The 21,903-nt window shown below is 54.4% G+C and overlaps 4 protein-coding genes across 4 annotated transcripts; 3 read left to right on the top strand and 1 right to left on the bottom strand.

Moving 5' to 3' along the window:
• The first annotated feature begins 354 nt into the window (after positions 1 to 354).
• HYOU1 (hypoxia up-regulated 1) lies at positions 355 to 11,191 on the top strand. The gene is made up of 24 exons (XM_065652164.1): positions 355 to 604; positions 824 to 917; positions 1,382 to 1,460; positions 1,568 to 1,722; positions 1,828 to 1,904; positions 2,596 to 2,777; positions 3,154 to 3,269; positions 3,649 to 3,832; positions 4,017 to 4,151; positions 4,333 to 4,415; positions 4,514 to 4,646; positions 4,920 to 5,107; positions 5,244 to 5,382; positions 5,490 to 5,550; positions 6,126 to 6,208; positions 6,420 to 6,608; positions 6,770 to 6,969; positions 7,138 to 7,225; positions 7,508 to 7,630; positions 7,989 to 8,122; positions 8,607 to 8,691; positions 9,025 to 9,277; positions 9,839 to 9,922; positions 10,204 to 11,191. Exons 1-24 carry the CDS (start codon positions 382 to 384, stop codon positions 10,260 to 10,262), a joined length of 3,147 nt encoding a protein of 1,048 aa, XP_065508236.1. The 5' UTR covers positions 355 to 381; the 3' UTR covers positions 10,263 to 11,191.
• A 414-nt stretch (positions 11,192 to 11,605) lies between these two features.
• On the top strand, positions 11,606 to 18,242 carry SLC37A4 (solute carrier family 37 member 4). The gene is made up of 9 exons (XM_065652196.1): positions 11,606 to 11,850; positions 11,926 to 12,158; positions 13,479 to 13,722; positions 14,747 to 14,905; positions 15,010 to 15,095; positions 15,708 to 15,821; positions 16,025 to 16,090; positions 17,028 to 17,166; positions 17,345 to 18,242. The coding sequence occupies exons 1-9, from the start codon at positions 11,703 to 11,705 to the stop codon at positions 17,509 to 17,511; spliced, it is 1,356 nt and encodes a 451-aa protein (XP_065508268.1). The 5' UTR covers positions 11,606 to 11,702; the 3' UTR covers positions 17,512 to 18,242.
• Positions 18,243 to 18,361: 119 nt separating this feature from the next.
• Positions 18,362 to 20,028, bottom strand: TRAPPC4 (trafficking protein particle complex subunit 4). Its single transcript, XM_065651989.1, has 5 exons — positions 19,830 to 20,028; positions 19,568 to 19,742; positions 19,386 to 19,489; positions 19,180 to 19,306; positions 18,362 to 18,831 (listed from the first exon to the last, which is right to left on the bottom strand). Exons 1-5 carry the CDS (start codon positions 20,002 to 20,004, stop codon positions 18,753 to 18,755), a joined length of 660 nt encoding a protein of 219 aa, XP_065508061.1. The 5' UTR covers positions 20,005 to 20,028; the 3' UTR covers positions 18,362 to 18,752.
• On the top strand, positions 19,987 to 21,446 carry RPS25 (ribosomal protein S25). The gene is made up of 5 exons (XM_065651990.1): positions 19,987 to 20,139; positions 20,268 to 20,363; positions 20,774 to 20,957; positions 21,141 to 21,239; positions 21,368 to 21,446. The coding sequence occupies exons 1-4, from the start codon at positions 20,137 to 20,139 to the stop codon at positions 21,233 to 21,235; spliced, it is 378 nt and encodes a 125-aa protein (XP_065508062.1). The 5' UTR covers positions 19,987 to 20,136; the 3' UTR covers positions 21,236 to 21,239; positions 21,368 to 21,446.
• Positions 21,447 to 21,903: the final 457 nt, after the last annotated feature.

The following is a 21,903-nucleotide window of genomic DNA, read 5'->3' as shown; positions in this document are numbered from 1 at the left end:
GGACGGAGCTCGGGGCAGGGGTGAAGTAGAAGCAGGTTCGGGGTAGGACTGGGGGCTTGGGGCAGCGTCGGGGTCCAGGGAAGGGGCGGGAAGGGGCCGGTCCCGGGGCAGGGGCGGGGCTCGGAGCGGGGGCGGGGCTCGACGAAGGGGCGGGGCCCGGGACAGCGCGGGTCCTGCTCGCTGCGAGACGCTTCTCGGCCACCAGGCGGCGCTCACGCGAAACATATGGGCCGCACGTGGGCCGGTTGCCGTGGGTCTGCGCGCGCATGTGTGCGGCTGACGTCACCGCGCGCGTCCTTCCCTATCCCCGCCCCGGCTCTCCCGGCCAATGGGCTCGCAGCTCCCGCCGTTCCCGCTTCCGGCTGCCCCTGACGTGGCCCAATGGGGGCGCGCGGGCCGCCGGGATTGGCGGGCGGGCGGCCGGCGCTGGCGGGCGCGCCAATGAGCTGGCGCCGCGTCCGGGCCGGGGGTTGCGCGAGACGCCGGGGCCGCCGCAGGAGCCGGAGCCGGCGGGCCGGGCCGCGCGGGAGGAGGATGGCGGCGGCGCGGGGGCCCTGCTGGGCGCTGGCCTGGCTGCTGCTCTGCTGCTGCCTGCCCGCCGCGGGTACGTGCGGCGCGGGGCTGCCGGGCCCGCTCCCACCGGGGCGCTCCCGGTGCGGGGCCGAGGGCGGGTTTGCCGCTGGCACTTAGCGGGGTCCGGGGCGGTGAGTGGCCGCGCAGCTCTCGGTGTTTCGGCGCCCCAGCCGCCGGCCCCTCCGCTCGGTACCGGGTAACGGCTCCAGCTCCCGGTGCTCACGGGAGGCTGTTTATTTCTCCGGCGCAGGGTCCGTGGCCGTGATGTCGGTGGACGTGGGCAGCGAGTCCATGAAGGTCGCCATCGTCAAGCCCGGGGTGCCCATGGAGATCGTGCTCAACAAGTGAGCGGCCGCTGCCGGGGACACCGGGGCTGGGGGGTCCTGCCCGCCCCAGCGGGGCTCAGGACAGCAGTGCCGGTGCTGTGAGGACCAAGGGCCCGGGGTGGTCAGGTTTCGTGGTCGTTACAGTGAAATACTCGCTTTGGTGTGCTGGTGCTTGAACTGGAGCAGAAATGAGTTCCCTCTTGTTAAGTTTTCTTGTACTATGGGAAAAATAACAACCTGCTCACCACAGCTTCACCTGTGAATCTGGAAGAATCTGTGAACCTGTCTGTGTTTTGGTAGAACACGTTATTTCCCCATGTGTTGAGGAACATTAGGGCGTGTGACAGCTCTGAAGGGAGGTGCTGGTATCTGAGCACCTTCAATTAGTCCTTCTGGAACGGAAACTGTGCCCTTTCCCACTACAAACTCTGTATTGAATGTTCACCTGGTTCAGCTGGTTTAATTCCTCTCTTTCTACACAGGGAGTCCCGAAGGAAAACACCTGTGGCCGTTTCTTTGAAGGAGACCGAGCGTCTCTTTGGTGACAGCGCCCTTGGAATGGTGAGAGCTCTCGTTACTCATTACACCAGCCGCGGTTCCCGCACGGAGAACGTGTGTTCCAGCCGCTGGGTCCGTGATCTGAGCTGGGCGGCTTTTTCCTCCTGCAGTCCATACGGACGCCCAAGGTGGCGTTCAGGTACTTCCAGGACCTGCTGGGAAAGCGGATCGATAACCCCCACGTGTCGCTGTACCAGTCCCGGTTCCCGGAGCACGAGCTGGTGAAGGACGAGAGGAGGCAGACAGTCATTTTCAAGCTCTCCCAGTAAGTGGCTCCTTCTGGGCTCCTCGCGGGTGGGATTTCGCCCCGTGGGCTTCCAGAGCCGACTCTGTTGTTGCTGTAATTGTCTTTCCTGTCCGTTTCTCGCAGAACCATGCAGTATTCTCCCGAGGAGATGCTGGGGATGGTCCTGAACTACTCGCGTGGTCTGGCTGAGGAGTTTGCAGGTTGGGAGGATTTAGCTGTATCTTACAGTGTCTATGTGGGAGTGTTTGTGTGCTATAGGGTTTGAGTAGAGAGTGGAGGTGTCTGAAAACTCCCAGATTTTTAGGAACAGGATGTTGAGTCCTTTCAGCTGTAAGCGAGACTTGACAGCAATCACGTTGTCGTTTGTTTCTAATATGATGCAAGTTTGGGGTCTTAATCCTATTTTTGGGGGCAGGCAGCCCAGATCCCACCCAGCCTTGCCGCAAAGGAGCCTAACTGGCAATCTCTGTGTTGTGTTGCTAGTGGAATAGCACAATAATAAAAACTGGTTGTATTTCATTTGCAAATTTGACTCACATCCTTACTAAGAGGCTGCGTGCTGTTTGCTTGGCAATACCCAAGCCAGTTCCAAGAGTTTTTACTCTGGAGAGGGGATGTAATCCAGTAATAAGGCTTCATGAAGACAACCATCCCGGAGCATTTGAGTGTATCCTAACTTGTGAAATAGTGATCAGTGGGCACGTGGCTTTGTGGGAATCTGCAGAGTGAGCTTGGTTTCAGCAGGACACACATAGATTCATCCCTAACGATCCCAGCTGCTCTTGCTGCTTCAGGTTTGCGTTCTGTACAGATGTTCATCTCAGACTCTCTGCCTTTGCTATTGTTATGACAAGTCCTGACGGGAACACGTGTCCCCTGCGCCTCTTGCAGAGCAGCCCATCAAGGATGCGGTGATCACGGTCCCCGCGTACTTCAACCAGGCGGAGCGCAGGGCGGTGCTGCACGCCGCACGCATGGCCGACCTGAAGGTGCTGCAGCTCATCAACGACAACACGGCCGTGGCGCTCAACTACGGCGTGTTCCGCAGGAAAGACATCAACGCCACCGCGCAGGTAAGCGCCGCCGGGAGCTGCAGGCAGTCCCGTGGAGCTGCCTGCCTGTTAGTTCCATGCCCATCAACCGAGGAAAATAATAGTGAATTTTTGAGGAAGACTGAAATACCTGATTTTCTTGAGGCTAAAGAAACTTTTAAAGAGCAAAGCTTTGTTTTCTGACCTATGAGATGACTGAAAAAAGTTTCCTTGTCACGCATGACCCTGAGCATCTTGTGTGTTTAATCAAAGTACAAGCCCTGTTGTTATGGTTTAAAGCTAGCTTAGGGAGCAGATAGTCTTGGCCTGCATCAATCTTGGGAAGCTGTGCGTTCTTTGTTTATTCTTGGGGGATGTCCGGGTGTTTCTGCTTCACCATCCCAGCTTCTCCTTTCAGAACATCATGTTTTACGACATGGGAGCAGGCAGCACCGTCTGTACTATTGTTACGTATCAGACCGTGAAAACAAAGGACTCGGGAATCCAACCTCAGCTACAGATCCAGGGCGTCGGGTAAGACTTCAGTGCGAGCTGTGCAAAACCCACAGGTCTCAGGAAAGAAATGATTCGTTTCACAGTCTTTTCTAAACGCGGAATTTTGCAGCAAGGCTTCAGCACACTAATTTGGTTGGCAGAAGGGGAAATGTCTTTTACCATAAATATAAGGACGTTTCCTGCTGAAAGACTATTGTGATGAATCTTTCTTTTCTTTGTTTCATTCTAACATGTTATTTTTGGAACAACCGTTGTTCTTTCACAGTCAGTCACAGCTAATAGTACCACAGCTAATTTTGACTGCTTGCTGTTCTGCATATTTGTGAAATAACACACAAAGTTTGCTGCATTTCAACTGGATTGAAGTCGTTCCCTCTCTGTTCATGCTTTCGCTCAGGTTTGACCGTACCCTTGGAGGTTTGGAGATGGAGCTGCGTCTCCGGGACTACTTGGCGAAGCTCTTTAACAACCAGCACCCCTCCAAAGACGTCCGGAAGAACGCGCGGGCCATGGCCAAGCTGCTGAAGGAGGCCAACCGCTTGAAAACCGTCCTGAGCGCCAATGCCGACCACATGGCGCAGGTCTGACCTTCCCACTCTGGGTTTCTGCTTTTTCTGTTCCATCCTCTCATTGCCACAGCCATGGCAGCATTCGGATGATTGCACTCAGGTCCTAGGGGTGTTAAGAAAGGTGGAAATTTGTACTTTTTGCTTGGAAAATGCTCCACCGATAATTTCATTCTGGCTTTTTTTCCCTTCTGGGCAGATTGAGGGGCTAATGGATGACATCGACTTCAAGGCCAAGGTCACCAGGCAAGAGTTTGAGGATCTGTGCTCTGACTTGTTCCAGCGCGTCCCAGGACCCGTGCAGCAGGCTCTGAGCAGCGCGGAGATGAACATGGTAGGTTGGAGAAAATGCATTAAGGCGGTTGGACAGACCCGAGTCCAGGCTCCTCAGCTTGGCTCCTGTCGGCCTGTCTGAGATCTCTGGGGTGCTCACCCGTACTGGAACGCAGGGAAGCCCTGAACACAGCTGTCCAAAAGCACTTTCTCAAGCCCAGGTGCCTGTTTCCAATCCCCAGGACGCAGTTGACCAGGTGATCCTAGTCGGTGGTGCCACGCGTGTCCCCAAAGTGCAGGAGGTTCTGTTGAAGGCTGTGGGCAAGTGAGTATGCAAGTCCCCTTCTCATCTGCCTCCCATTAACAAATTGCTGTTTGTGGCAGCAGCTGCAAAGCCGACACCTGTTACTTTTCGCTTTGTAGAGAAGAACTGGGCAAGAACATCAACGCGGATGAGGCGGCCGCCATGGGCGCAGTGTACCAGGCGGCCGCGCTGAGCAAAGCCTTCAAGGTGAAGCCTTTCATCGTGCGGGACGCTGCTGTGTTTCCCGTCCAGGTAACCCCGGACTTGCTTGTCTCTTGCGCAGGCGTGGCGCTGTGCTGGGAGAGATGTTCCAGGGGACGTGGTGGATTCCTCTGAGTGAGGAAGTTATGCAAGTCTTTCTGCTGCTCTAATAAAGAAAGTTACAGAAACATCTGTTGATAAATACTTGCCTGTCCCCCCGTGCTGGCATGAGGCAGCACAGCCAAATGCTGCAGAAGCCTCTGACATAAGATGCCGCAGAGGAAGGCTGCAGGTCCCAAGTCGTGTTTTCGGTTTGTGACACAGGTGGAGTTTACCCGTGAAGTCGAGGAGGATGACAAATCCAAGAGCTTAAAGCACAACAAGAGGATTTTGTTCCAGCGCATGGCGCCCTACCCACAGCGCAAAGTTATCACCTTCAACCGCTACACCGACGACTTCGAGTTCTATGTCAACTACGGAGATCTGTCCTTCCTGAGCCAGGATGACCTGCGGTGAGTGGGGTCGAGCGTCTGAGCCCATTCCCTGCTTTGTGCAGTTGCCCGTTGCTGCAAATGTGACCGTGACAAGCGGTTACCTGTTCTGCAGTGTCATGATCTTAACGTTTTCTCTCTGCTTTTGTGCCATCAGGATTTTTGGTTCTCTCAATCTCACTACGGTGAGGCTGAAGGGAGTTGGGGAGAGTTTCAAGAAGCACTCGGATTATGAATCCAGAGGCATCAAAGCTCACTTCAACATGGACGAGAGCGGAGTGCTGAGTCTCGACCGGGTACGCACCCCCTGCCATGTTTGTCTGCCAAGTGTTTTCCAGTTCTGTCCCTCTCTCTGGTGTCGATGGGCCCTGCTTAAAGCTAATTCTGTGCTCCCCTCTCCAAGGTGGAGTCTGTGTTTGAGACCTTGGTGGAGGACAAGCTTGAGGAGGAGTCCACGCTGACAAGTAAGTGTTGACGTTCACCCTGACTGCTGGGTTTTCCCTGCTGGGGTCACTAAGGGGTATCATTGCTGTGAGCAGAGCAAGCAGTGCGGGTTTGAGAATTAAACAGTTAGCCATTGCCTGATTGCGTGTACAGCTCCAAAATACCTAAAAATCCTTTGCAAGTGGCTTCTGGGTGCTGCCAGCAGCTCTGAATTGTCAAATAGTCCTAAGGTGACTGTGGCATGCATGGCATCTGTGCTTTGCATTGCGCATTGTGCAGACCTCCCTATGGAGAGGAGCTGGAAATCCGTGTGTTTGGAGATGCAGGGATGGAGCGGATGGAGCCAGAGGTTGAAGCTCTTTAGCCAAAGTCACACATTTCAGGTCACGTTCCAGCAGAGGTAGAGGCCCCCTTGTCTGTGTGTGCAAAAACACAAAGCGGGGTCAGGGAAGGATGAGTTTTGGAGCGTGTAGCTGATCTACACCTGCAAGGGAGCTCTATGGTGAGCATTGTGCTTCTGAGGGCAAGAACTGAGGTGACTTTATTCCTGCTTTGGATACACAATATTCTGGATTTTTTTCTTTTCCATCTGCAGAGCTTGGAAACACCATCTCGAGCCTGTTTGGGGGTGGCAGCCCCATGCCAGAGGCTGGAGAGAACCTGACCGACGCAGTTCAGGTGAGCCCCAGGGTCTCGCTGTGGCTGCTCAAGAGGTGGTGATTCATGTGAGCAGAGCTAAAGGTGCCTGGCAGCATGTCAGGATTTTAGTTATTGTCAGAAGGTGTTTTTTGCTGAGCATTAGCATTATCTGTTCTATGAAACATGTGCATGGAATTTCTATATGAAAACCACTGGTTTTGTTTCTCCTTGACTCACTTGTGACGATCAGGAGGAAGAAGAGAGCCTAGCAGAACCAGGGAAAGAAGAGCAAGGGGAGAAACAAGAGCAGAAAAGCGAAGCAGAAGATGCTGGTGAAGAGCAGGGAGAAGAGAAACAGCCATCTCCAGGTCAAGCAGAAACCGCCCCTCCGGAAGCAGAGTCACAGAAAAAGGAAGAAGGCGAGAAATTAGAGTCTCAGGTGAGCATCAGATTGAAGGAATAGGACTGTGATTTTGGCGTCTGAGAAGTGGAATTTCCACAGTGGAATTCTTCTTTCCCTGTTAGCACCCTGCCTTCAAAAAAAGCTGCAAAATCTGCGAGTCTGTTCCCTTGCCTGGGAACGTACTTTATCTGTTACAGGATCCCAAAGAAAACAGAGAAACTGTGAAAGAGGAAGAACCGTCCAAAAGTTCTAGTGACAGCACAGTGACCAAAACAGAAGAAGAGAGGAAGATCAAAGCACCTAAGAAGCAGAAGTTTGTCCATGAGATCACCATGGAGCTGGATGTAAATGATGTGCCTGACCTGCTAGAGGACGACCTGAAAAGCTCGATGAAAAAGTGTGTTTGAAATGTCTCTGCTGGGTTAAAGTTCTAGATAACAGAAGTGAATTTCTCTGAATGGTGACAGCTCAACAGCGCCGCTGTCCTGAGAAGCTGATGTATATGACGCACTGCTCATCTGGCAGCATTTTCTAACTTTAATTTCTGTTCTCTTTGCATGTTTAGACTCCAAGACTTGACAATAAGAGATCTAGAGAAACAGGAAAGAGAAAAATCGGCCAACAGCTTGGAGTCGTTCATCTTTGAGACCCAGGTGAGCAGGGGATGTGAAGCAATGAGAATTCCCAGAGGGCAGGTACAAGTGTCTTGTGCAGCTTGGCTGATCTGGGTGCAGGGGAGTTGTCTGAGCTGGGGGAAGCTGATTCGAAGAGGCCAACTTTTGTCTTTTGTTCAGGAGCTCAGGTTTGGGAGGGCTGAGTGAGAATCTCCTGGCTGGTGCAGGCATCACCGCAGGAGTTTCCAAGTGAGTGACCTGGTGGTTTAATGCTCCATGCTCAGCGGTATCTGACGGGAGCGCTTGCTTTGTTCTTTTCAGGACAAGCTTTACCAGGAGGAGTATCAGTTTGTCTCAACAGAGGAGCAGAGAGAAGAAATTTCCAGAAAACTTAGCGAGGCTTCCAGCTGGATAGAGGAAGAGGGCTATGCGGCTGCAACTAAGGTATTGCTGCCTGTAGAGATTCCAGCCTGCTATAACTGACCGGGAAATGACACCCAGGCTGACAGAGCATTGATCCTTCTTGATCCTTTGTGACCTGGTTCTTGGAAGTTTCTCGCTTCCTCAGTGTGTTATGCACAGAACAAAATAGGACGTTCTTACAGCCACGGGCGCAACTTGAACAGCTTCAGCAGTAACCTGTTGACTCCATGTAAAGCTTCGTCACGTGGCTCTTTTTGCTGTATTGAAATAGTGTATTTGATAGAGACAGTGACAAAAGCTGCAGTTGTAACTCGTGAGGTTTACGGTGTTAGACAGCGGGTAGGCTAATTGTCTCCGTTCCCATCTCACCTGTTTGCAGGAGCTGAAGGACAAGCTTTCGGAGCTCAAGAAGCTTTGCAGGAACCTCTTCTTCCGCGTGGAGGAGCGGAGGAAGTGGCCGGAGCGCCTGGCTGCCCTGGAGGGTCTGCTCAACCACTCAACCATCTTCCTCAAGTAAGAGCAAGCCGGGGAAGGGCTCGTGTGGCTGATAACCTGAGCAGATCGAGTGTGTCTGAAACACACTAGTGCTTCTGGAGAGAAGACAATGAAACCCCTGCTTGCGAGTGCTTGGTTCTGCAGAACCCACTAACAGAAGCGTGTGAGCTGTGTTCAAACTGGGAGTACAGGAGGCATCCAGCACCGTACGCACCGTTTACCGGGAAATTTTTCCCTCTTGGTCCCACAGCCTCAGCTTTGTTGATATTCCCTGTTTTTCTCACCTCACGGTAGCTGCGTTTGCAGGCTCTGTGTTCCATCCTTAGCGTCCAGAGATGGATTTAGGACACTTGTTTCCTGCAGATGCAGGAGACGTAAATGTAAAATGTACTAACTGGTTGGTTGGTTGCAGTGCCTGGTTACTACTGGAGCTGTAAACGCCGAGTTGCCAAGGTACAGCCTGTTTGGTTTAACAGAAATAAACTTTCTGCTTATCTTTAAGGGGAGCCCGAATGATTCCAGAGTCTGACCAGATATTCACGGAAGTGGAACTGAGTACGCTGGAAAAAGCCATCAACGAAACAACGGTAATAAATGATCGAATGAATCTGGGGGAGGGTGGAGGTTGAAGTTTGGGTTGTGTGAAGCAACAGGTCCTGTATTTTCCCTTAAAGTCACAGAACAGAGTGTGCATGTCTGGTTTCCATGCCACCAGCAAACCACTCCATTGGGATTTGAGGGTTGTGTGTCGTCATTTTACCCCATGTCTGGGTAACTAAGAAACTGGTGGAAATGTGGCAGAGAGCAGCGTTATCCTGAGTTAGAAGGCCCAGGAGCAGTGACTTTGAGATACCGTGACGTACAGTGATTCCTGGAAGCAAAAAGCATCCAAAAAACACCTTTTCTTTCCCATCCCACAGATTTGGAAGAACGAGACACTGGCTGAACAGAACAAGCTCCCTCCTACTGAGAAACCCGTCCTGCTCTCCAAAGACATTGAGCTCAAGATAGCTGCCCTGGACAGGGAAGTGCAGTATCTCCTGAACAAGGCCAAGTTCGCCAAACCCAAGCCCAAAAAGGAGAAGAACACCACGAAAACCGATTCGGGCAAGAATGGTACAGCAGCCTCTGAGACCGAGACCACTATCCCTCCCACGGAGGGGAAACCAGAAGGTGAGGAGCGGGTAGGAAGCGTGTGTGTAACTCCTGGTGTGTAACACGAGTCTCTCTGTCTGGGGTGAAATGGAGCTGAATAAGTGAAGACACTAGTTAACTGTAGGATCAGTGGTCCTCCTCTTGGTTTTCAAAGACAGCTGGGAAAATCGAGGTCTGGCAGTGTCCTTTTCACCCAGCTGTCTGTCTGTTTGTTTGTTTCCTGTGAAGGAACAGCAAGTATTTACAAACGTCCCAGAGTGGTTGGTCACTGTCTGGTTGGCTGCCTTACCAGGAGCCATCAATTGCGTTTGGGGTGTCCAGAGCAAGTACTTGAGGTCATGTCCTATAGCAAGGAACTGAATGAGCTGTTAACGAGAAAGGTTTGTGGCTTAGATGGACCCAAGGCAAAAAAAAAAAAAAAAGAGTCTCTTGGAACACTCAGACTTGCAGTTTTCTGACTTTTTTTAAGATGCTCAGGTTCTGAGGGCCCTGGCCCTTTGGAATCCTCACCGCTGGTCACCTCATCTCCTGTGCGTTGTCCCTTGACCTCTGTGCTGCTTCTTTCTAATTTGAACACAGACAAACCTGAGGATGTGGGTCCAGCCGTGGAACCTCCTGCAGCTGCGAACGCAGCGACGGACACTGAGCCGGGGCCAGACTCTGGTGGGTACAGGTTTGACTGACACTCTGGAGCGCGGTAGCTACAAGCACGAGCTGTCTGGCTGTTTATTCTGCCCGTCCTATTGCGAGGACAGCAATTTTCAACCGGCTGTAATGTCTCTAGCTCTTTGGAGTTGAGGATCAGCCCCCAGAGTGTTCCCTGACTTCTGTACCACAGGCTGGGAGTTTGGTGGAATATTTAGTGTGGAATATTTACTTTCAGTGCTGCTTTGTGTGGTGTAAAAACTGTCACAGTGTGTAATTGAGGTTCCTTTGTTACATAGGGTCCAAAAAAGAGAAGACAGAAGCTGGAGGAGAAAGCAGGAAAAACGATGAGTTATAACAGCCCTGAAATCACGCTACTGTCAACATCTATTTATTTCATGGTTACTTTCTTGTTTTTATAATGGACCTGGTTAGTCGTCATGTAAATGGAACGCAACAAACAGCCTGGCAACAAAATGGGATAGAGATGTAAATTTTATTTTTTCTTTCTGGGGAATTTGCCGCTACTAACTTAGTGAATTGGTTTTTTTTGTTTTTCGTTTTTCTTACATGTTCAAAGGTGGCAGCGTGCCCACCGAGAAGTGTCTCAGTTTCAGTACGGAAGTCACTGAAGTGACTTTTTTGTGGAGAGAAAGCTGTGAAGAAACACCTTAAGCTTTAGGAAGTAATTCGGAACATGAGCTCCGCGGGTGGAGAGAAGCGGGGCTGATGCAGGAGCGTGAGGCTGGGGCGGTGTTTGTTGTCTGTTTGTTGTCTGTGCCCACGAGGGTCTCGCGTAAGAAATGCGGTGTCATCTGGTGGGAGTTGTTCCCGTTTGGGTTCACGGGATGAACAGAACTGGAGAGGCTTCATGCTTTGAGACAAAGTATCTGTTGTCCCTAGACTGTTGTTGGGATGATCTCGATCTGTAGCAAGGTCTGAAAACCTTGGACTGGGATGCAGGAAAAAGATTCTGTTTATAGTTTGCTATAAAACGAGAAGCTCAGAAGTGGCAACACTGGATGTGGAGAAGGACAGGAGAAGGTGTTGGCGCATCTCGCGGTCAGGGCAGGCGCGGTGACGGACACCGGGACGGCGGAGGGTTCGGTGACAACCCGACGGGCCCCGGTCATCGTCACCTCGCTCGTCCCGGTGTTGTATGCTCGGGCTGGCTTTGGGGAACCTCCGTGCCCGCGGCCCCTGCCGCCGGGGGCGGACACCGGTGACCGTGCATCTGCTGTCGTGCTGCGTTTTGGCCTTTTCGACCGAAAATAAAAACCGCACTTCCCGACGGGCTCTGAAAAGCGGCTCCTTTTGTTGGGGCGGGGCCGCGGGGCGGGGCGGGGCCGCGGGGCGGGGCGGACCGGCGCCCAATGGGCGCGGCGGGGCGGGCCCGTGGCGAGGGGCGGGGCTGGGCGGACCGGCGCCCAATGGGCGCGGTGGGGCGGGGCCGCGGGGAGGGGAGAGGGGCGGGGCTGGGCGGACCGGCGCCCAATGGGCGCGGCGGGGCGGGCCCGCGGGGAGGGGTGAGGGGCGGGGCTGGGCGGACCGGCGCCCAATGGGCGCGGCGGGGCGGGCCCGCGGGGAGGGGTGAGGGGCGGGGCTGGGCGGACCGGCGCCCAATGGGCGCGGCGGGGCGGGGCCGCGGCCGGCGTTGCGCGCCGGTGCCCCCGCTCGTCCCGCGCGCGGTGTCGCCCCCGCTGTCGCCTCCGCTGTCGCCGCCGGGCTCGCGGGGCCGCCCCGCCCGGCCCGGCCCCCCCCGTCCTGGCCCGGCCCGGCCCCGGAGCAGCGCGGCGGGATGGCGGGCGGCGGGTACGGCCGGTACCGGGCCGTGATCTTCGGCGCCATGTTCGTGGGCTACACGCTCTACTACTTCAACCGCAAGACCTTCTCGTTCGTCATGCCTGCCGTCATGGCCGAGGTGCCGCTGGGGAAGGACGACCTGGGTGAGTGCCGGCCCTCCTCTCCCCGGGGCCCCCGCGCCGTTACCGGGCGGCACTGAGCGCGTCCCGGCCCCGCAGGTCTCGTCACCAGCAGCCAGGCCGCCGCCTACGCCGTCAGCAAGTTCGTCAGCGGCGTCGTGTCCGACCGGGCGAGCGCCCGCGGGCTGTTCGCGGCGGGGCTGCTCATGGTGGGGCTGGTCAACGTGCTGTTCGCCCGCAGCGCCGGCGTCGCCGCCTTCGCCGGGCTCTGGTTCCTCAACGGGCTGGCGCAGGGGCTGGGCTGGCCACCCTGCGCCAAGATCCTGCGCAAGGTGAGTGAGCGCCGGGGGACCCAAGTCCAGTCCGAACCTTCCCTGGCGTAACTTGAGGCCGTTTCCTCTTGTCCTATCGCTTGTTACTTGCGAGAAGAGACCAACACCCTCCATGCTCCAACCTCCTTTCAGGCAGTCATTCCTTCGGGCTGTCCCGGTAGCAGGGCTGTGCGGACCATGGGGTAGTAATGGTCCGAATCCAGAGGAATTGCACCTGTTCCTGCCTCCTGCCAGCCCAGCAGCTCAGAACACGGGCTTTCTTCTGTCTGCGGAGCGAGTTTCCGTGTGTGAGGTCCTGCTTGTTGTAGCACAGATTCAGAAAGTTGGCAGGCCCTCGCGTTTGCGTGCCTCGGGTCTGGCGGGGTTTGATCAGTAACACCTGGTAGCAGGAGGTACGTCCTTTGTTGCAGTCCAGCATTTAAGCGTGCAGAGATCTGCTGGTCTCTCTGCTGTTGTGCCGGTTTGCTGCTGGGCAAGGAGCGATGAGCAGAATTCCGTCAGCACAGGCAAGGAGGTCAGGAATTGTGAATTGCAGGCTGTTCAGGTAGAAAACCAGAGTAACATATGGAGGAACAGCATGAGTGGAGCCTCTGTGCTGCATGTGTTTGGGTTTCGTGACAGTGTAAATGGAACAGATTGATTTCTGCCCCCGGGCAGAAGGAAGGGAGGTCGGCTGTGTGCAAACCTCTCTTGAAAGAGGTAAAACCCGGGGATGATGGGCGATAAGCAACTGCATTCCTGTCTGTGAGGCAGCTGGGCTCATCCAGCTGGTGGAAAAGGGCTGTGGGGAGTAGTTGTGTGCCCAGAAAGGAAGGTCCCAAATAACGGACACAACACATGCAGCATTTTCTGGAGACGTTTACAAACGTAGCACTCGGACGCGTTCCAAGCAGCTCTGGGCGCATGTCGTGCCTGATACTTAATGCACCGTTGAGTCCTGAAGTTACCCCGTGCCTCCCATCACGGTGCGTGCCAGCAGAGCCTGCCAGCAGGACGCTGTCCCTACCGGTGAGTACACGGAGCTGTGAGATCTTAAATTTGCCTCTCCTGGCCCATGTCTCGGGTTCGCTGTCTGTAAATGGAAATAACTCTGAGCTGGCTGGCGCTGCGAGCACCTGTCGAGCTTCTGTGTCTGACGACGTGCAGTTTGGAGTTCACTGCGTGGCTGAGGCAGCGAGGAGCAGGCACTGCCGTTACCTGCTGTCATCGATTTGGCTCTGAATCGCCCCAAACCCGCAGCGTGGCCCTCAGTTGAGGATTTTTAGGTGCAGCGTCGCTCTTTTTCTAATCCCTCACGCTGTTTTTCTTGTTGCTGCGCAGTGGTTTGAGCCTTCCCAGTTCGGGACATGGTGGGCGATCCTGTCTGCAAGCATGAACCTGGCCGGGGGCCTGGGCCCCATCGTGGCGGCGCTTGTGTCACTGCACTATGACTGGCGCACGACCCTGTCCTTCTCTGGCTTCCTCTGTGTCGTCGTCTCCTTCATTTGCCTCGTCCTAATTAAGAACGAGCCGGCGGATGTTGGGCTGCCCAACATCGAGCCCGGAGCCAAGAAAGGGAAGAAAGGTGAGCATGAGGCTTCACTGCGGTGCCTTCCCTCTGCGTTCTGGCACAGATGTGTTGCTCCCGGTGTGCCCGGGGCCTCCGTCCTTCCCGGTTTCTGAAGTCTCTGCTGTGTGTAAGGGGCTGGTTTTGGCAGCTTTATTCTCTCGAGCTGCTACGTTGAAGTTACAAGTTGTACAAACCAAACTCCTTCATCTCCCTGTCTGTGCAGTCTCTCCCTGCTGACAGTGCCCTGTTTTTGGGGGTCTTTTTATGGCTCAGAGTGTGAGATGAGTGTCTGTGGGGGTACCAAGGTGAGAAAAAACGCAAGAGCGGTGAATGGTTTCCGGATGCTGCCCTCCCTCTTTTCCATGCTGGCAGGGGACAGGCAGTTGTCCCCTCACCCCTGGCTCCCTGTGGACTCTGCTCGGTGTTTTCCACCCGAACCTCATGTAGTAAATGTTTGCTCAGGCCACGGAGCATGGCGCTTCTCTGAAAGCAGAGCAGGGAATTGCAACACCAGTTTGCTGCAGCATTTTAAAGGCTGGAGGAAACTTGGCCCATCTTCTGCACTATCCCCCAGTGCCTGTGCTGCGAAACTCAACCTCTTTGTGCGAGAAAACAGCATCACTTCCCCGGAGCGTTCTCCAGGAGGGCAGGGTTGTAGGCGCTCCTGGAAGAGCGATGCAAAAGTCAAGGTGGCACCTGATTGGGGTCTGTGTAGTGGCTTTTGCAGGCACAGCTTAAAAACATCAATCTGGAGAAGCAGATAATTTTCCTAACAACCTTTGTAAAGGGTTTATTGACAACTGCAATACAGAAAATGACAGAGAGTGATGTTCTGATTATTCTTTTGAAATTTTTAACAAATGTGGAATAAATTGATGGAAAAGGTTCTGAAATCTCGGCACACCCAGAACAAGGGGGAGGTGCAGCCATTCTCTGCCAGCGGCCGTGACTGTGCCCCTGTGCCTGGATCCGCTCGCAGCCGTCTGCAGCGTCACCGTGGCTCGAGCAGCAGTAACGCTTCTCCTCATCTTCCTTGCAGGTTCCTCCAGTGACAACAGCACTTTGACGGAGCTGCTGCTCTCTCCGTACCTCTGGGTGCTCTCCACAGGCTACCTGGTGGTTTTTGGAGTGAAGACGTGCTGCACCGACTGGGGACAGCTCTTCCTTATCCAGGAGAGGGGACAGTCGATGCTTGTGGGTAAGAACCAGAGCTTTTTTAAGGTTTGTGGCTGGACTGGGTGCGCCGGGTGACCGCTGTGACCAGCCCTGACGCCCTGTCCTTTGCTTTCACTCGCATTCCAGGCAGTTCCTACATGAGCGCCTTGGAGATCGGGGGGCTGGTGGGGAGCATCGCTGCCGGGTTCCTGTCTGACAGAGCAGTGGCAAGAGTGAGTAATCCGGGCCCTCCGATGTGCTGGGCAGCTCGCAGAGCATCAGCTGCTTCAGAAACCTTGCAGCTTGTTTTGGCTTCTTTGCGAGCACTTAAAGAGCAGGGAGCCGTCGCCTCACACTAGAAAATGGCCGTTCTCAGTGCCACATTCCTTTCCTCCGTCTTCTGCGGCTGCTGAATGCCCTGGAAGGTTTTGGGAAATATGAATGCCAATGTTAGGGACTGCGATATGCCCATCGGGTTTCAGATGGTTAATCTGTTGGTGTTACTGTGCTCTGCAGATTTTCGTGTTGAAAGAGATCTGATTGTTGATCCTTGTCTTCTGACCAAAAAAAAACCAAACGACCCACATTAAAATGCAGTGGTGGGATCTGAAGCTGAATTCAGGGTGGAAATACGGTGCAGTCAATAACAGAGAAATATCACTTGTCACTAAGAGCTGCTTGTTCAGCACAGCCTGACTGCAGGCAGCCCTAGAGCCAAATCTTGCAAAAAGGCTTTTGATGTGCCACCCGTGTTCCTGACAGGCTGTGGGCACCGTTAGTTACCACAAGTATAAAGTGGATGGAATCCTTGGTTTGCAACCCGCAATTTCCCTCCTGCTTCACAGGTCGGTCTGTCGACCTACGGGAACCCTCGGCATGCGCTGCTGCTCTCCATGATGGCCGGGATGTGCGCCTCCATGTTCCTCTTCAGGGTCACGGTCACGGGCGACTCTCCCCAGGTAACCCATGCTGCGGGGACAGCCCGGTAACGGGGGGGGTTTGCTGACGGGGACTGAGGGGGTTTTCTTCCTAAGAACTGTAAGTTTGCATTTCCTTTGTGCTGTGGAGCAGCACGCTGACTCGCTCAGGTTTGGCTTCTGCTGTCACAACTGCTGAGTAAATGAAACTTCTGTTCTCCTTTTTCCTTTTTTTTCTCCTTCAGGACAATCACTTCTGGACTGTAGCCTTGCAACCTCTAGCTGATCTCACAGGCCTAAAAGAACATGAGGTTTCTGCCTTGCGTTTTTTCTCCCTCTGCCTGTTTCTGCTTTCGCTGCTCTGCCTTTTCCCTGTTGCGGGAGGTTGGTTAGCACTGCAGAACTTAGAACCAGGGCATTGAGATGATTACTGTAAGTTTTGTCAAAGAAACCTTTTCTTATAATCATTACACTAACTGATTTTAAAAGCTCTGAATATAAAACTTGTAAGTTTTTGTATGGAGAGTTCTGAGGACGTTTGTTCATCAGGTAAAATGTGGCCAGTTTAAAGGGGTCTTGCGAGCGAGGGCAGGAGGAATGATTCTGCTTCTGCAAACACCTTCCTGCTTCATCTCGAAGTGGTGTTTATAGTTCAAAAAGCATTCTGTAATCTGGAGGTGGTCGAGTTACTTCTCCATTGTTGTCTTTCCACAAGCGATTGATAAATTCTGAGCCAGGTAGTTTCCCTGGAGCGTATGCTGACACTGAAGTTCACACTGCTGGGTTTCTTTGAGTTCGTTTCTGTGTTTGTTCAGTAACATAGAGGTTGTCAGACAGCGGCTCTGATCAGCCGCTTGTGTCTACAACGAGAAAAGCTTTTAGCTGGTGTCTCCAGGGTGATTTTTAACAGTGTCTCAATTCACAGCTCTCTCCTGCGATTTCATGGGCTCGTTGCCCATCTCTCTGTGGTATTCTGGTTCTTTCTCACAAAACCACATGTGGTGCGTACGGTCAGAACCGCAGGAGAGGGAAGAGCTCGCGCTGGCTGACGAGACAGCGTGGCAGGGGTGCAGTGGAGTCTGCTGCAGGCTGGAGCTCTTTGTCTGCAGACAGGGAGCTGGTGTCAGCCCCAAAATGTTGAAACTTCCTTGAACCATGCGGAAGGGCCAAGATTTGTGAGCAGCTGGTGGGTGGGTGACAGTGGGAGGACGCGCAGATCTCACCTCTGATCCCCACTTCTCTTGCCAGCTGTGGATCCTGACGCTGGGAGCCGTGTTCGGGTTCTGCTCGTACGGGCCCATCGCGCTGTTCGGGGTCATCGCCAACGAGAGCGCCCCCACCAACCTCTGCGGCACCTCCCATGCCATCGTGGCCCTCATGGCCAACAGTGAGTGACGCGCTTTTCCCCAAAAACCAAACAAAACCCACGTGTGTGCATGCTGAAGCGCAGTTCAGCCCCTGGGTTGAAAAAACAGGTCTTGTTTTTTTTATTATACGTGCAAAACCAAGTCTTGGCAGGTGTAACTGAGATGCTCAAGCTGGTTTTGGTTTGTTTTTCCTCACAGTTGGGGGCTTTCTGGCCGGACTGCCCTTCAGCACCATCGCCAAGCACTACAGCTGGGCCACGGCCTTCTGGGTGGCCGAGGTCACCTGCGCTGGCAGCACCGTGGTTTTCTTCCTCCTGCGCAATATCCGCACCAAGATGGGCCGCGTCCCCAAGAAGGCTGACTGAGGAGAGGACGCTCCCGTGCTGACGCGGACGATGCTCGTTCTTTGTTTAACTGGCCTCGGAGTGAGTTTACCTATTGCTGCAACCTCGATTTCTCGTCACATGCCCGAGGGCACAAGGTTCCTGCTGCCGATCACTTTTTTCCCTCAAGATGTGATAATTCTGCTAGTTTACATTCGCGATGATTTAACGTACCTCTTTCTGGCAGCGCTGCCGCTGAAGCGAGCGGGCAGCGCCGCCTGAGCTTCCCCACTAAAAGTTCTCTAACGTGACCTCAGGTAACGTCACGCTTGGTTTTGTGCTCACTGTTCGTCTCGGCAATTAACTGTCAGTTAATGATTTGCGAGGGGCAGTAGCTGCCACGTCAGCTGGAAAAATCAGCTGGGAAAACTGACCTGGCAGCTCCTGCCTGCCCGCTCCTGCAGCTGGGTTTCCTAAAAACCGCATTTCTAGCCTCAGATTGTATTTTTTCAGTGTGGGGTCCGCAATAACCAGACTCAGGTTTTTAACTGGAATTTTGTCAGACGTTGTTGTTTTTTCCCCCAAAAGGATTTACTGCTTTAGGGCCCTGGAAGAGGCGAGTTCAACTTGCGAGGGACCTGCGTGCGGGTCCTCTGCTGAACAGCATGGTTGCAAGAGTAGGTAGCCAGCCTTAATTAAAACAGTGGAAATTAATTACGGTTTGTACTGAATTACGTGATCTTTGACTATGTGTGAAATAAAAATGGAGCACTGTCACGAGGGCTCAGGTTGTCTTGCAGAAAATGGGGCAGAACCACCCGAACGCGCTGATCCTTGAGGCGCAGTTTTCCCCTCCCGACAGAAAACAAACAGCCGTCCGCATCCTTAAGGAATGTTTATTAATTCTGTGCAGAAACCCTCTGCAAAACCTTAAGTTAGAGCTATACAGGAAAAATACATATGTACAATTCTGAAATGAAAGAAAATAATCGGCTGTGATAACGACACAGACCCACACCTTTTCTTTTCTTTTTTCACCTAAGGGCAGCACAGCTGCAACAGCAGAACAACCTCTGCAGCCCAATGTAAACAGTAGGGACGGGTCCGATTAAGGTGAATTTTCCAACCAGGGTGATAAAAACGGTGCCTTGGGAGACAATGAAGCATGTTTTGGGGGTGCGCACTCTCTGCTGTGGAGGAGAGAGCTCCATGAGAGGCCGTCTGGGGCAGACAGCAGCCCTGCTCTCCAGGGAAAGGAGTTTGTGTGAGATCTGGGGATTCCTCTATGAGCCAGGTCCAAAGGGTCCAGCCTTCTCTGCCACCTCCAGGGCGAGTTTCAGGTTTTGGTCGAACAGCTCACACCTGGAACAGTCAGAAAAGCAGAAGGGGGTGACTTCACCTACAGAACACGCTGACGGGGGGAGGATCTGCACGTCCTGTGGCTCTGCAGCCTTCAAGGGGAGATTCTGCGAGTCGTGAGGCAGCAACCGGAGTGTCAGACTTTGTCCGTTATTTCAGATTAAAGCTTCATGGGTGGGCTAAAGCGTTGCGTACCAAGCAAGGACACTCCCGCTTCCCCAGCACAGCAGCACTGGGAATGGCACAGGTCAGTGTCCCGTCCCCACAGCAGCTGTGTAACTGTCAGTGTTTGTCACTGCAGAGAGGGACGAGGGGCTGCGGCTGCCTTGCTAAACATGGGCTGTTCCTCACCTGATGGGCATCTCCAGGGAGTAGAAAGGATTCTTCAGTGCAAAGTCAGAGTAAATCTCGTAGATCTTGCGCAGAAGGGCGTCGATCCCCGCCTGCCTCGGGTCGGCAAGAACCACGAATTTGATCCCTGGAGCCGTAACGACAGAAGCATCAGAGAGGCCGAGATCCACAACATCCCTGGCAAAGCAGCAGCAGCTGGACGGTACCTGTCAGTGTCTGGAAGCAGTGCAGCTTGAAGGTGTCGGTCTCCAGCATCTCGATCCCAGAGCTCCCGACCTCGGGGGACAGCTGCGACCCGATGGCAAACAGCCTGCGGGGAGAGGCCCCTCAGCGCCCGCCACCCCTCCGCACCGCCCAGCCCGTCCTGCCACACCCCGCCCCGGCTCACGAGTGGAACATGGAGGCCAGCATGAGCTTCTCGTTGGAGGAGAGGCGGTGGCGGCCGAAGCGGATGGACACCGGGTAGTTGGCAGGATTGCCCAAGAACTCCAGCACGTCCTTCCCGTCTGCCGTCAGGCGCCCGTTCACCTCTGCGCCGTTGATGGCCAGCACGGCATGGCCCACTGCGGGGACACGGTGGTGACAGCCGGTCGGTGGGTACCGCAGGCCTGGTCCCCCCCGTGCCCCCGGGCCAGGCCCTCCCGCCTCACCGCGGATGCCATCGCGCTGCCCGAAGGCCACCACGACCCTCTCGTCGTGCAGGCGCAGGACGAGGTCGAGCGGGAAGCTGAAGGTCTTCTCGGTGTCGGCGCGGGGCGCATAGTGGTCCAGCTGGTAGATGAGCCCGCCCGCCTTGTTCACCACGTACACGCTGAAGATCGCCATGGCGGCCGCCGCGCCGGAAGTGGCGTCACGCCGCCGCGCCGGAAGCCGCACCCCCCCGGAGCACGGGGCTTCCCCACGCCGCGCGCCAGGCGCTTCCTTTCTCGGCCGACATCTTGGGGGAGCAGCCGCGCCATGGTGGGTCCGGGGAGCGGGGGGCGGCGGCGGCTCCGGGCGCCGGGGGGGCCGGGGGGGGGGGCTGAGGGGGGCCCGGGGGGCCGCTCACCGCCGCTCACCGTCCCGTCCTCCTGTTCCCCCCCTCGCAGCCGCCCAAAGACGACAAGAAGAAGAAGGATGCGGGCAAGTCCGCCAAGAAGGACAAGGACCCGGTGAACAAGTCCGGCGGCAAGGCCAAGAAGAAGGTAGGAGCCCGGCTGGCCCCGGAGCCGCGGGAGCCCCGAGCAGCGCGGGGCGGGCGGCGGCCGGAGGGTTCGGGGGAGGCTTTGGGGCCCCCCGGCCCCCCGTTGTTGTGCTGCGGGGGAGGGCAGGAGCCCCTGCGGGGGGCGGGTGCCATCGGGGTGTCGGAGGAGCCGTTTCTTCACCTGGCACCTCGATGGCGTTAAATCTGAGTAAGAAAAGGCTTTAGCCCTTTTCTGTGGGGATATTGCAAGTGTTACCTGCAACACATGTGTTTGCAAAGGCGACTTTGTTCACCTTTAACCTTGGGGGCGATGGAGACGTTTGGTGCTCAGCTCTCAGGGCATCCTAAAGCTCTGTCTTTTGTTAGCGCTTAGAACATGCCTTAAGTTTATTTCTTTCTCCTTTCGAGTAGAAGTGGTCCAAGGGGAAAGTGAGAGACAAGTTGAACAACCTGGTGCTGTTCGACAAGGCCACTTACGACAAACTGTGCAAAGAGGTGCCCAACTACAAGCTCATCACGCCTGCGGTTGTCTCAGAGAGGCTGAAGATCCGAGGCTCCCTGGCCAGGGCTGCCCTCCAGGAGCTGCTCGGCAAAGGTCAGTGCTCAAAACCGTGTTAAAAACAGAAAGCTGCTTGAGTTGGGTGTTGCAGCCACCCCTGAACAAAATCCTTGGAGAAGTATGGGTTCCCTCCTGTCTCCCATTGCGCGTTTTCTGGTCTGCTGCTTTAGGAGGGAGCACAGTACACACGCGTGCTCAAATAATTGCGTTTTTCCACAGGTTTGATCAAGCTAGTGTCCAAGCACCGTGCCCAGGTGATCTACACCAGGAACACAAAGGGAGGAGATGCGCCGGCGGCTGGGGAGGACGCGTAGGGAGGTGAGCAGGAGGGGCTGGATCACAGGGTGCTGTGACAGGGTGTTCTGGGGGGAACAAGCTGCTTTCGGGCCGTTTGCTTTGTGCTCTTGCAGCTGACAGGCTCTGACTTAGGACTTCTTGCTTTGCAGGTTCTCCAGCGACCTCATCAGCAACGTGTAGATGCACACAATAAAGTTATTGAAATAATTTTTCTTGGTTTTTGAAGAAGGTGTACGTTTCATTATTGAGAGCAAGATTCTGGTGCGGGTCTGCTGCCGCCAGCCGGTTTGCGTGTTTATAGTGTCACAAATGCACCATGAATGTGCTTTTATATTGTGAAAAGGGAAGGAATTTCTGTGTTGCCAGCAATGTTAAAGCAAGTTCAGTTCTAGCAGGAGGAAAACTGAAGCCCATTTCTTGCATTGTAAATAGGGGAAGTGCTAGTGGGATATCTTCGTTGTTTATTTCACCTCTTTCTAAATGAGCTGGGCCCACAGATCTCTCTGCAAGGCAACAGCCTCTGTCAAACCAGCAGCTCTACATAAGGCCATGAGTATTTTATTTAAAGTAAATGTAAGAATTGCCCACAGCAAAGGTCTTTTAAGACTGCCTTTCTTCTACTGAGAGCTAATTGGTTGTCCTCTACGTGAGGTAGAACAGGTGAAAGCAATATAAATTAGAATAA

Source organism: Caloenas nicobarica, chromosome 26, assembly GCF_036013445.1.
Source record: "Caloenas nicobarica isolate bCalNic1 chromosome 26, bCalNic1.hap1, whole genome shotgun sequence".
NCBI classification, from domain to species: Eukaryota; Metazoa; Chordata; class Aves; order Columbiformes; family Columbidae; genus Caloenas; species Caloenas nicobarica.
This window is presented reverse-complemented; position numbering and strand designations above follow the sequence as displayed.

Excerpts from the sequence above, each read along its gene's own strand:
- RPS25 (XM_065651990.1), top strand. Across the intron at positions 20,364-20,773 it reads GCGGCAAGGCCAAGAAGAAG|AAGTGGTCCAAGGGGAAAGT; the intron begins GTAGGAGCCCGG and ends CCTTTCGAGTAG. Across the intron at positions 20,958-21,140 it reads CCAGGAGCTGCTCGGCAAAG|GTTTGATCAAGCTAGTGTCC; the intron begins GTCAGTGCTCAA and ends GTTTTTCCACAG.
- SLC37A4 (XM_065652196.1), top strand. The coding sequence starts at position 11,703 with ATGGCGGGCGGCGGGTACGGCCGGTACCGGGCCGTGATCTTCGGCGCC. Across the intron at positions 15,096-15,707 it reads CTGACAGAGCAGTGGCAAGA|GTCGGTCTGTCGACCTACGG; the intron begins GTGAGTAATCCG and ends CCTGCTTCACAG. Across the intron at positions 16,091-17,027 it reads CAGGCCTAAAAGAACATGAG|CTGTGGATCCTGACGCTGGG; the intron begins GTTTCTGCCTTG and ends TTCTCTTGCCAG.
- TRAPPC4 (XM_065651989.1), bottom strand. The coding sequence starts at position 20,004 with ATGGCGATCTTCAGCGTGTACGTGGTGAACAAGGCGGGCGGGCTCATC. Across the intron at positions 19,490-19,567 it reads CTGGCCTCCATGTTCCACTC|GCTGTTTGCCATCGGGTCGC; the intron begins GTGAGCCGGGGC and ends CTCTCCCCGCAG. Across the intron at positions 18,832-19,179 it reads TCCCTGGAGATGCCCATCAG|GTGTGAGCTGTTCGACCAAA; the intron begins GTGAGGAACAGC and ends TGACTGTTCCAG.
- HYOU1 (XM_065652164.1), top strand. The coding sequence starts at position 382 with ATGGGGGCGCGCGGGCCGCCGGGATTGGCGGGCGGGCGGCCGGCGCTG. Across the intron at positions 8,692-9,024 it reads AAGCCATCAACGAAACAACG|ATTTGGAAGAACGAGACACT; the intron begins GTAATAAATGAT and ends CCCATCCCACAG. Across the intron at positions 9,278-9,838 it reads CACGGAGGGGAAACCAGAAG|ACAAACCTGAGGATGTGGGT; the intron begins GTGAGGAGCGGG and ends ATTTGAACACAG.